Source organism: Peromyscus eremicus, chromosome 7, assembly GCF_949786415.1.
Source record: "Peromyscus eremicus chromosome 7, PerEre_H2_v1, whole genome shotgun sequence".
Lineage (NCBI taxonomy): Eukaryota > Metazoa > Chordata > Mammalia > Rodentia > Cricetidae > Peromyscus > Peromyscus eremicus.
Genome location: NC_081422.1, coordinates 93,491,849 through 93,504,909, shown reverse-complemented (window position 1 = coordinate 93,504,909; position 13,061 = coordinate 93,491,849). Strand labels below are relative to the sequence as shown.

Genomic DNA, 13,061 nt, shown 5'->3' with positions numbered 1-13,061 from the left:
GTTACCTTTGAGATCGGTTCTTTTGACTAGACACAAAGGTTTGAAGCCATGTGTCATCAGCAGCCCATTTATGCTTTCCCATTCTGCTTCCTCCTGCTATAATCACAGTAGAGCAAAAGGAACAACTTTAAGATGTGAAGAAAAACCTTTAATATAATTTCCTATATTTTCAGAAAAGAACCTTCCTCCAAAAGATTTTTGATTTTTAGATGTATGTGTGTGTTTGTCTATATGTAGGTATTAGCACATTAAGTTGAGGTGCAGCAGAAACCAGAAGAAGGTGTCAGTCCCTGGAGTTTGAGGAGGTTGTAAGCCATATGACATGGATGCTGTAAACTGACTAGGATCCTGTGGAAATGGACCAGCAAGCATTCAAAGGGTCTTATAATTTTCTTTTTCAGATAGGGTCTGACTATGTAGCCCTGGCTGGACCGGAACTGGCAATGTAGACCAGGTCAGCCTTGAACTTAAAGAGATGTGATTGCCTGTTTCCCAAGTGCTGGAACGAAAGATGTATGTCATGCCTAGTTTTAATTAATGGAATTTTATGTATCAAATTATAATTTTAAAAGATTTATTGTTTTTACTAAAATCAGCAACAGAAGTATGCAAATGAGTAAATTATTACATTATACAAAATATTCACATGTAGGCCTTCAAGGGTAAATTAAAACAAAAACAACAAAACTGGTCATTTCAGTGAAACAGATAAGTAATTGAATAAGATCAGGCCATACTAAAAGTATAGGGAAAAGGGGCTGGCTAAAGAAACCCACCCTGTCCCAGCACTCGGGAGGCAGAGCCATGCAGATCTCTGTGAGTTCAAGGCTAGCCTGGGCTACCAAGTGAGTTCCAGGACAGGCTCCAAAGCTACACAGAGAAATCCTATCTCAAAAAACAAAAAACAAAAAACAAAAAAAAAAGAAAGAAAGAAAGAAAAGAAAAGAAAAGAAAAGAAACCCACTCTGACCCTGCAGCTCAGAACCAGGGAAAGAAACACAGCCTGGGTCTGGGACCTGATCTAGAGAAATGAACACTTTATCCCCAAACCCAGAACCTAGGAAATATGCCCTGACTCTGAAACCAGTACCAAAAAAGACTCTTGGTCCCTAGAATCAGAGTCAGTGAAAGAAATATGCCCTGGCCTTAGAATTAGTGTCAAAAAGCTAAGAAAGGCCAGTGAAAGAAACACAGTTTGGCTCTGAAATCAGGGCCATCTCTGCCCCTAGCCCACAAAACCGACCAATTCCTGGTTGACTCTGCCCCCAAGAGATCCTATATAAACCACCCTGCCTGGTCAGTTGTAGGTTGTTCTCTCCACCCTGGTAAAGGCAGCCACTCTCCTGGGCTCCTCCTTCCCAAATAAATCTCTTCCTCAAAAGAGTTTTGGGTGTGAAAATCTTCATTCACTGGTGTAGAGAAGATCCTTGCTAAGACATCCCTCAGTGGACAGAACAAGGGAGAGCTGAAAAAGTAACACTTTTCTCCGGAGCCAGAAGAAATTGCTATATTTCTGCAGGGGTTTCCCCTTTTGCAGATTGAAGCAAAAGAAGCAACATCTTAGGCCAGAGAAGCAGAGCTCTGCTAGGAAGCTCCCTTAAGTGGGGGTTGAACAAAGCTCAGCTGCAGCAGCTCTCCTGGAGATGATCAGGATTGCTATATCTTGCAGGAAGACCATCCGCCCACCACACCAGGTATAGCCTGACTCCTGAACAGTCAGGATACCCTTCCCTGATTAGCTGTCCTAGCAGCTCCAGGCCTGACTCTCCCGAGCAGTCAGAATCCATTTCCTTCCCAGGGCTGAGCTGTCTTAGCAGCTCCAGGCCTGACTCTCCTGAACAGTCAGAATACTTTCCCATCCAGGGCTGAGCTGCCTCATTGAAGCTCCAGTCATTAGAGTTGTCCTAGCAGCTCAAAGCATCCTGGATACCTCGCCCACCAGGGCTCAGCTGTCTCATTGCAGCTCCAGCCATCACAGCTGTCCTAGCAGCTCAAGGTGTCACCTGACTCCCCAAGTAGTCAGGATACCTTTTCCCCAGAGTTGCAAAACTCACATTTTGGTGCCAAAACTGGGATCAAACCCACAGAGTTGCAACACAGTTACTTATAAAAAGGACACAACTGAAAATTAAAACTAGTCAACTCTGAAACAAGTATCCCTTTAACAATGATGGAAAAAGGAAATCAAGGGTCATGTGAGGGCTGGACTTGGGAAATGGCAGCTTCAGGAATACGGTAGCTTCCAAAGAAGCAGGGCTCTGGGCAGGTAGCACAGGAGAGACTTTTATGATCTTCTACAGTGAGGCTAAACAAATAGAAAGAGAAGTTCTACATCCAAAAATCACACTGAAAGATTGACCTGTCCAGGTTTCTCTTTAATGCGAACCCAATTGAGATTTTCCAGTTACTCTTTAAGTGACAGATAATGAAATAAAAGAGAGGTTTCTGCAGCTGTATAATATTGGTACATCCTGACAACAATCAAGATGCTGCTGTTGGTGCACAAAAGGCTTTTGAAGCTGTGGACAAAGCTTACACGCGGGCTTACTGCATCAGGAACAGAAGATAGTCCTGAATGTAATTCAGGCAGAAGAGGACACACTGTTAAGAGGCAGGGGTTAAAGGAAGGAAAGCCTACAGATGTAGAGGATGATCCTGAACTGTTCAAACAAGCAGTATACAAACCATGAAACGGTTTGCTGAGCTGGGCATTAAAAGAAAGAGAGAGATGCCAAGACATGCACAAAGCAGAGGCTGAAGCTCAAGAAAAAGACAAATGGGAAAAGCAGAGATGGTCAAGTAGACAGCTGGTGAAATCTGCAAGCAAATATCAAAGGGAAGAAAACAAAGACTCAGACCTTCCCAAGGCCACTGAAAGTAAAAATGGAGCATGAGTGGTCAACTGGGTCAAGGCCACAGAACTGTTGTTAGCTGTGCCCTTCCTGCTTCAGGGGACTCATTCTTTCCTCCCATTTCCACCAACATAGAATAACATTGGCTTTTTAGTCCATTTTGTTTTCACTACAATTTAATATCAGAGTAATCTTTTTGTGAATTTACAGAAGGAGCTCAGTTGAGCCCTCCCCCCACCCCGGAGTCCTTGCCCACTGAACAAGCATAACTGGAAGGAGCCAACATTGGTGCTGCCTTCTCTTCTCCCATAGCCTGTACCTTAATGTTCTGTACTTCACTGGATTGTGATAGTTAGAAATTTCATGGATAGTTCCTGGAAATCATCTTGCTTACTGTGAATTCAGACAAGCCTGGGCCACTTCAGGAAGTCCCTCTTCTTGCTTCTGAAGGTGCCATCCTCAAAGTCTCAGAGCAGGCAAAGAAGGCATTTGTAAACACAGCATACAGTCACTCAATGCCCTCAAGCCGTGTGGTATTTGATATATGTCCTCTGTTGACTGACCAACAATTATGATCAATAACAGCAGTCCAGGGAGAACCCCGAACAGCCACACCTAGGCCTCCAGTCTCTTAATCACCATGCCCCCAGAGGAGCCACAGCTGCCACAGCCTGCCCCAATCACCATCACCTCAACCCTGAAGAGCAAGTCAGAGAGACCCAGCAGCCACTTCTGCCTCTGCACCCTCAGACACCAAGCTGGGCACCATAGGCAGCTGTGCATGCATCAACAAGGGGGAAAAGGGCACTGGGATGGCAAATCAGTTCACTTTAAGAAACGGATATAGAGCTGGGCGGTGGTACCAGGCACATGCCTTTAATCCCAGAACTGAGGAGGCAGAGCCAGGCGGATCTCTGTGAGTTCGAGGCCAGCCTGGTCTACAGAGCAAGATCCAGGACAGGCACCAAAACTACACAGAGAAACCCTGTCTCAAAAAAAAAAAGAAAAGAAAGAAATGGATATAGTTTCATCAACAGGGATAATACACCAAAGATTATGCGTGTGCCCCACAGACTGCCATAAAGAAGAACAACAATCCCAAAAAGAACCTTGAAGAAGTGTTGAAAGTAGAGACTCAAGTTTGATATTGTTAAAGGAAAGCGTGGGGAAGCAACAAATGTTACAGACCTCTTGTGGGCCACAAGAATATAATAGAGACTCAGCTGGATATTAAAGCTATACCTAGAAGTTTCAAGGTATTTTTCTAGAGGCAAGCCATTTATTATGGAATATTTTGGTGTTATCCAGTTTTTAATATTTCAGCTGTCTTCTGCTATGAAATTCTTGTGTGCCCAAATACTATACATCATTTGGCAAACAGCTAAGCTTCTCAGACCTGCTGAACTTCTAGGTAACTAACTCCCCTGATGAGCCTAGGAGACAAGCAGGCTGTACATGCATAGCTTTGCTTCTTGTGCAAATGAAGTTCATACCATCCCTTGCCTTCAAGCCTAGTGGCATTCCAAGGCAATTGACTGAGGACAGTAGGGCTTTCTGCATAACCAGGTACAGTAAGGACTAGAGTGGAATTCCAGAAGAGACACAGAACCCTGTGGTCAGAGAGAGGAGGAGAAGAAGACAGAGGTTCTGTAGAGGGTAAAACAGATCTCTTGTAGAGTTTATCAGGGCCAGGGAGGATAGATGGAGGATGAAGGAACAGAGGACGAAGATCAGTTCAAAAGCATAGGAGCTTACTGAAACTATGAGGACAGGAAAACTGAGCAGAGAGAGGAGCTGAATGTGAGGACAGGGCTGAAACTGTATAGATAGAATTTTGCCTTAGAGGAATAAAGTTAATAGACAAAAGAGCGTAGTGTACGTAGATTCCTTTCCCTCAGATACCCCACACTGTATGTAGTGTCTTTCCCAGGACTCGGAGGAATTTTCTCAGGGCAGGAACTTGGGAAAATTCCATTATCCTTACAGGCCCTATGGAGTTCCAGTTCAAGACAGGAAGTAACCATTATAGATTATATCCACCTCATGGGGGTCCTCCATGCAATTACTAGAACAATGAGATTTTGGGAAAGAAGGAGGGATCAGAAAGTGCAACAACTCAGGCCCTACCCAGGTAAAGGTTCCTACCTCATTACACAAGATCCTATGGGTGTCAACCACAGTATTCCAAAACTCTCCTGTGCAGGAAAAAAGTGAGGGAGGTTGTTGACACTTAGGGTGCAGGAGAGCAAGACAGACCAGTAAGCCTATGTATGGGGTTATAGACCATGATTCCACGGGGGCTCTCTTCACCAAAGACAGCATGGAAGAAGACAACAAAGACAAGGGGAATCAAAGAAATGAGACCTAATGCCAACTGTCACTTCAACATAGGTATCACACACAGCAACTTCAACTGTGCATGCAGATGCCCAAAGAACTCTGAACCATAACAGCACAGAGATAAAAGCAGCTGGTGCGTCAGCTGAGAATCTGTCCACTCCTGAGGCTGAGCAGAGTAAATCCTGGCTTACCATCTCTATCATCATCTGGCTTAGACACCCAACAAGATGAATAGGAAATTCCAGAAACAAGAGTAAACAAGAGACTGAAACTGAAGATCTTAACTGCTTGCTTTTTGCCCATTGACCAGGTACCCAAGAACTACCAGTGGCAATACAATATGGAGCTCTATTATTTTAACATAAAGATATCTTCTTTTTTGGTATGTTTATGGGTGTTTTGCCTGCATGTATGTCTGTGTGTGATGCCTGAAGAGGCCAGAAGAGGGTATCGACTTCCCTGGAACTGGAGTTACAAACTGCTGTGAACACCATATGGGTGGTGACTTTTTTTACAGTCTGGTTTTACTAACACATCTTTAAAGGTTTTAAGGTTTTGGTTTTTTTTAAAGACTTGATTATTTTTACTTTGTGTATGTGTGAGCTTGAATAAGTTTTATGTAAACCATATGGACAAGGAGCCAAGAGAGCACTGGATGCCCTGGAACTGCAGTGACAGGCAGTTGTGAGCAACCTGATGGAGTGCTGGACTGAACCAGGGTCCTCTCCAAGAGCAGCAAGCACTCATAACCACTGAGCCATTCCTCCAGCTCCACCTTTAAAGGTTTTAAAGTTGTTTCATTTCTGTTCAAGTTCGAATTGTTAAGAATTTCATCTTTTTTAGTGGGGCCTGGTGGCACACACCTTTAATCCCAGCACTCAAGACAGGGATAGGCAGATCTCTGTGAGTTCAAGCATGGTCTACAGGGTGAGTTCCAAAACAGCCAGAGCTACATAGAGAAACCTTGTCTCAAAAAAGAAAAAAAATTTTTCAAAAGTAAATAAACTATAAACTGCAAATACCAGTTAATAAATTCTTAAATAATTTTTTAAAAGAACTTACCAACTGCTCTGCATGGTGGCATACACCTTTGATACTAGCACTCAGGAGGCAAGAAGCAGATAGTTCCTTTTGAGTTCAAGGCCAACTTGGACTATATAGTCAAAGACATTCTTTTGAGAGAGTCTCTTAAAAGGGAGGGGGCAGGAGTGAGGGAGCCTGGAGAGACTGCTCAGTGTTTAAAACCACTTACAGCTCCTACAGAGGACCCAGGTTCAGTTCCCAGCACCACATGGAAGATCACAACCATCTGTAACTTCAGTTCCAAGGGATCCAATGCCTCTTCTGACCTTACCTCTACAGGCTCCTGCACATACATATATACTCAGGCACACACACATACACTATTTTTTTAAAAAGAATTTAACTGAAAAACTGGAATAAATTACCCTGATGATGGCTTCCTAGCATGATGACTCACAGCCAAAGACATCTTTATGAGTTATACTCCCTTCCCCTTCTTTTCTCTTATACACAATTTTTCTCTCACTTATTCTTAAGGTACTGATCACACAGCTGAACTACTTTGGTGGATGAAGGACTAAAATTATCACCGATATCCAAAAAAAAAAAAAAAAAATTACTGTGTGGGTATCTCAAAGAATGCCTGTCCAGGCATAGAGAGAACTCTGGGAAGAAGAAGGCAGAGTCACCAGCCAGACATGGAGGAAGCAGCATGGGCAGTATGGAGAGATGAGGTAACGAGACACATGGCAACAAAGATTAAATGGGTTAATTTAAGTTATAAGAGCTGGTGGGGCAAGCTTAAGCTAAGATCAAGCTTTCACAATTAATAATAAGTCCCCATGTCATTATTTGTGAGCTGGTAGCACAAAGAAAGATCTGACTACACCATACCATGACCACACTATACCTTGACCACACTGTACAGGGTTCTGGAGATTTAAATGAAGCTCCTCATGCTTACGCAACCAACAGTCTTACTTACTTAGCCATCTTCCAGGCTCTAGCTTGTATCTTAAGAAGAAAGTAACTGTTTATACATACTAAAAATAGGGACCTTGAGAGACAGCTCAGTGGTTAAGAGCACATACTGCTCTGCTTTTAAAGAAGACCTTGGCCGGGTGGTGGTGGCGCACGCCTTTAATCCCAGCACTCGGGAGGCAGAGCCAGGCGGATCTCTGTGAGTTCGAGGCCAGCCTGGACTACCAAGTGAGTTCCAGGAAAGGCGCAAAGCTACACAGAGAAACCCTGTCTCAAAAAACCAAAAAAAAAAATAAAGAAGACCTCGTTCTGTCTGTATCCAGGACCCACGCCAAGGTGCCTCATAACTGCCTGTAACTCCAGCTCCAGAGGTGATCCGATGCCTCTGGCCTCCACAGAAACCACATACACACCTCCCCCATGCCCCTATATAGGCAGGACAATAAAAATAAGTGGGTGACAGTTGTGTAGTTTGGTCTGTTTGTAGGGATCTGTCTCTGGCACTTGAGCTGGCTTTTTAGAACCTATTCCCTATGGTGGGATGTCTCGCTCAATCTTAATGCAGGGGGGAGGAGCTTCGTCCTGCCTCAACTTGATATGCCATGCTTTGTTGACTCTCATGGGAGGCCTTACCTTTTCTGGGCAGTGGATTGGGGGAGGGGAGTAGAAAAGAGGTGGGGGGGAGGGAACAGGAGGAGAGGTTGTTATGTAAAATGCATAAAAAAATTAATAAAAAATTTCAGAAAAAAATAAATCTTAAAAATAATAAATAATAAAAATGCTGGAAATGGCATTTTCCAAAAAGTGTACTGGTAATACTAGTAGAATAAAAAGTTCAAACTACTGTTAAATAAGAAGGAAAATGCTATATGTCAAATCTTCCTGGAGACTGATAAAATTGAGGAAGCTAAAGAAATAAAGATACTGTACAGAGCTGGGCGGTGGTGGCGCACACCTTTAATCCCAGAACTCGGGAGGCAGAGCCAGGCGGATCTCTGTGAGTTCAAGGCCAGCCTGGGCTACAGAGTGAGTTCCAGGAAAGGCGCAAAGCTACACAGAGAAACCCTGTCTCGGGGGGGAAAAAAAAAAAGAAAAGATACTGGACAGTCTTTAATCCAGACTTCTTCAGTTATTTATCCAATCTTAAAAAAATTCATTTTTAATTACACATACTTGTGTGTGTGTGTGTGTTTGGGGATGGGGTAGAGTGAAGGATAGCATGTTCAAGTGAGTGCAGGTACCTGCAGAGGCCAGAAGAGGGTGTTGAATTCCTTGGAGCTGGAGTTAGGAGCTACATGATGTGGGTGCTTGTACTCGAACTCAGTTCCTCTAAGAAGAGCAGTATACCCTTCTTAACCATTGAGCCATCTGACTATCCCACCAAACAATCTTTTTAGAGTCAGAATTTTGGGCCAGCAAGAAGTTAAGTGAGTAAAGATGCTTGTCACCAAGCCTGACAATCCAAGTTTGGTCCCAAGATTCACATGGTGGAAGAAGAAAATCTTAACTCCTGCAAGGTTTCCTCTGACCTCCACATGTACATCACATTCAAAAATAAATAAGTGCAAAAAAAAAATCATGTCAGAATTTTCTATTTGTACACCTAGCATTCTTTTGGCATATACCTTGAGAAACAGTGCCCTAAAATATTTTAAGCTTACTTGTTTTTCAATCAGGAGTCTGTTTGATAATGGACTGGAGTCCTGGGCTTTAGAGGCTGCTGGAGGCATTGTTTCTTTTGTAGAACCCAAAGAAGAGGTCGGCAATAAAAAAATTTGAGTTCCCTAAGGGAAAGAGAAAAAGTGCAACAGAAGTTAAAGAGGTCTGGTGTAGTGGGTAGTCATTCCAGCTTTGATCTGGAAGTTCCAACCCCCATTATGGCTTTGGTAACTGTCACGCCTACAAGGTGGAGCTGAGAGAGGACCCTGAAGACCCGAGATCCGGATGCGCCAGCTCTCTTAGTTCCTGGACCCTGGACACTGGAGGTAGACCGAGCAGAGTTCTCCAGAGAACACCACCGGACTGTGCTACATCTTTCCCAGACCCTGTAACCTATCCCTTCACTTGTAAGTTACCCCACAAAATAAACCTCCCTTTTAACTATGTGGAGTGGCCTTAATAATTTCACCAATAGTCTGGGGATGTAGCTCAGTTGGTAGAGTGCCTGTTTATCACACATAGAGTGCTGGGTTCATTCTCCAAATCTGCATAAAACTAGAGTAGGGGTGCATGCCTATAATCCCAAGATGTGGGAGGTGGAGGCAGGAGGAGCAGAACTTCCAAGACATTCTTAACTACAAAGTTAAAGGAAATTATATGCAGGGCCACACTCTCTTAGACAAACCCACACCCATGTTCTCAGGTATATCTTTTCCCTGAGAGCCTCTTTCCCTCTTAATCCTCGTGCTTACACTCTATATTTACTGGGTGTGTGCCACACTTTAATCCCAGCACTTAGGAGGCAGAGACAGGTAGATCTGAGTTCAAGGCCTTCCTGGTCCACATAGTGAATTCCAGGACAACTAGGGCAATGTAGAAACCTGTCGCAAAACAAATAATATCCACACTTAAATATATTTAAAAGAATCCACAGCCAGGTGGTGATGGTGTACGTCTTTAGTCCCAGCACTTGGGAGGCAGAAGCAGGTGGATCTCCAAATTCCAGGCCAGCCTGGTCTACAAAGTGAGTTCCAGGACAGCCAGGACTATTCAGAGAAACCCTGTCTCAAAAGAAAAAAAAAAGAAAAGAAAGAAAAAAGAAAAGAAAAAAATCCAAATTAGGCTATCCTTACGTCAAAATTTACTTCATAGATAGTATGCTTGTACAAGATTTATTTGAATAAATCCTATCTTATACTTTTCTCTAGAATACAGCATTCTAGTTTTTCATATAAAGAATGAGAGAAGTAACACACACACACACACACACACACACACACACACACACACGGATGACAGGGTGTCTGTATATTGTCCTGGCTGTCTGGAATTTGCTATGTAGACCAGGCTGGCCTTGAACTCAGAGATCCACCTGCCTCAGCATCCCTAGTGCTGGGATTACGAGCATGTGCCACCATGCCTAGTCCAAGATATTTTGAAAAGATTGTGAGGCTCTTGAACTGTTGTCATTCACTGGGCTACAAGGAGAGACTAGGATCACTTCATTAGGCAGTCTTTATTTCTAAGTAGATCAGAAACCAGGAACAAGAGGTTCTGTTTGGCCCATAAAAAAAAAAAAAAAAAAAAAAAAAAAAAACAAAGTTCATAGTCTACATTATCATCACTCTTGTAAGACTACCACTCTGGGGGGAAAAAAGAATTCCTTGATTTCTTTAATACACAGATAAAACTTTCCAATGGCAAAAGAAAAATCATATTCATTAGCATCATAGAATCTAGAAATTGCTTAACTTAGAACTTCTAACTGTTTCTAGCTAGCAGGAAGTGTGAAGGGAGAACTGACCAGGTCAGGAAAGATCTCTGAGCAGGCACAGTAATTATAAGCAGCATCAAATCAACCATACATGCCAAGGAGGGAGAAGGTAGTGATGCTGTCACTACTAGAATTATTCCAGGTTCCCAGATGATATGTAAACCAGGCACTATAGGTCTGCTGAGAAACTTGTCCTTGAAAAGAAGTGGGCTAGATATGTAGCTAGCTTTGCCTTGACCTCAACTCAAGACTTGAGTCTTAGAAACCTGGCTAGGGGTAGTGAAGAAATAAAGGATAGACACACAGCTATTCATACAATGAAGCTAGGATCTGGTGGGATTCTCCAGTACTACCACCACAACCTGGAACCTCAGAGCATTTATTAGGTACAGCACAGGGGGAAGGGTTAGCTGTAGGTAAGTGGTTTCAGCCTACAGGATACAGGAGGATGCCCCAGTTGCTAGTCATTGCACACTGATTACTCTTTCATAATCAAGCATTACAACTCCTAACGCCCAAAGAAAGCTTTGTCACCCTCTTTAGCCTGACCCACATGGATAACAGAGGTACCTATTTCCCATGGGTCATTTGGTCTCCAAGTCCTCAACAGGCTTTGCTTATGTCAAAATACACATTCACTCAGGGCTTCAGTCACTCAGGGGCTTCACTCAATACCTGTCTAGCACAGACAAAGCCTTGGGTGTCCCTAGCACTGCGTTAAGTGGGGTGTAGCATGGTAAAAGCCTATAATCCCAGCACTCAGAAGGTACAGGCAGGAGAAACAGTTCAGGGTCAGCTACATAGCAAGATCAAAGCCCACTTTGGCCAACAAGATACTCTGTCTTAAAAAAAAAAAAAAAAAAGGGGGGGGGGAGATTATAAGATACAATAAAACAAAAACCAGAAGCTACTTTTCTTCTATAGACATTCAATAACACTCAAGAGCTGAGGAAACTTAAAGTTGTGACTTATAAGAGTTTAACTCTCAGGGTAAGGGTGAACCAAGAAACAAGCTCTCCACTAACCTAGACCCTAGCTTCCCTCTTCTAGATTGTCCAGTCCCTTGAGATAGCCTTAATTAATAGTACTTCCAGGCACTTGGCAGAAGTAAATGAGATTCTCCAAAGTTGAAGACAAATTAAGGAGGATGACCAAATTGTAGCTTGGGTACTTGTTTTCTACCTCTTAAAAATGTACACTACTTTCAGATTTAAATCATAGCGTTAATAAGCATTTGTGGTCGTTTGAATGTAATTGGCCCCCATAATCTCATGGAGAGTGGCACTATTAGGAGGTGTGGCTTTGTTGGAGTGGATATGGTCTTGTTGGAGGAAGTATGTCACTGTGTGGGTACACTTTAAAGTCTCATATATGCCCAAGTCACATCCAGTGCCTCAGACCACTACCTGTTGCCTACAAGATGTAGGACTCTCAGTTACAGCTATAACACCCATGTCTATCTGCACTCTGCCATGCCCACCATGATGATAATAGATTGAACTTCTGAACTGTAAGCGAGCCCCTTCAATTAAATTTTTTCCTTTATAAGAGTTGCTGTGGTCAGTGTCTCTTCACAGCAACAGAAACCCTAAGATAAAAGTTGTTAAGAAGGACTGGGGTATTACTGTGATAGGTCGTACCATGTATTTTGTTTGGAGGAATTTAGACTTTGGTACTTTGGGTTAGAGAAGCTTTAAGCACTGCTTAATGGGCCACACTATTAGGAGCATGGAAGACAGTGGTGTTGAATGTAATTTGATGAACTGTGAGGACCTTGCTCAAGAGGTTACAGAGAAGAATAATATTAATATGTGGCCTAGAGATCATTCTTGTGATATTTTGTAAGGAACGTGGCTGCTTTCTGCCCTTGTCTGAAGAGCCTGCCTGAGGCTAAAGTGAAGAGTTTTGGATTAATTCCATTAGCAGAGGAAATCTCAAAACAGCCTAGTATAGACTCTGTCACGTGGTAATAAGTGTTAACCTGGGTTCAATTCCCAGCACCACATGGCAGCTAATAATTGTCTGTAATTCCAAGATCTGACACTCTCACACATACGTGCAGGCAAAATACCAATACACATATATTTTAAAAAAATCCTTAAACAAATAAAAAGAAAGAAATGGAATAAAGGGAGTGGGGACCACAGGGCAAGATCCCACCCATAAGTTTCCAACTTGTGAAAAGGAATTAAAGGAAAACTTAGAGCTGGGTGTGGAGGTACACACTTTTAATCTCAGCACTCTGCTCAAAGAGAGGTCTCTGAGTTCCAGGCCAGCTGGTCTACAGAGCAAGTTTCAGGAGCCAAGCTTAGGTAATAAAAGACAAAGTTGGTGAAGATGTAATTGAACAAGGGGACCATGTTCCAGCTCCACTAAGCAGCAGAACTTGGCAGCTCACGTGGTTCTCGAGTCAAGGATAGAAGAAAGAGGCT

The 13,061-nt window shown here is 43.0% G+C and overlaps 2 protein-coding genes across 10 annotated transcripts in view; one reads left to right on the top strand and one right to left on the bottom strand.

The window, feature by feature from the left end:
- LOC131915305 (fas apoptotic inhibitory molecule 1-like) overlaps positions 1 to 13,061 on the top strand; it is an 88,156-nt gene that overhangs the window by 44,100 nt on the left and 30,995 nt on the right. The gene's annotated exons all lie outside the window — the stretch shown is intronic.
- The window catches only part of Cep70 (centrosomal protein 70), a 69,159-nt gene that overhangs the window by 39,371 nt on the left and 16,727 nt on the right, over positions 1 to 13,061 (bottom strand). For 6 of the 8 annotated variants that reach the window (XM_059268425.1, XM_059268427.1, XM_059268426.1 and 3 more), the window contains 2 exons: positions 8,858 to 8,980; positions 6 to 96 (listed from right to left, as the gene is read on the bottom strand). In XM_059268425.1, the coding sequence (XP_059124408.1) occupies positions 6 to 96; positions 8,858 to 8,980 (214 nt within the window). The remainder of the gene's footprint in view (positions 1 to 5; positions 97 to 8,857; positions 8,981 to 13,061) is intronic. The other 2 variants (XM_059268430.1, XM_059268429.1) reach the window with 1 other exon arrangement.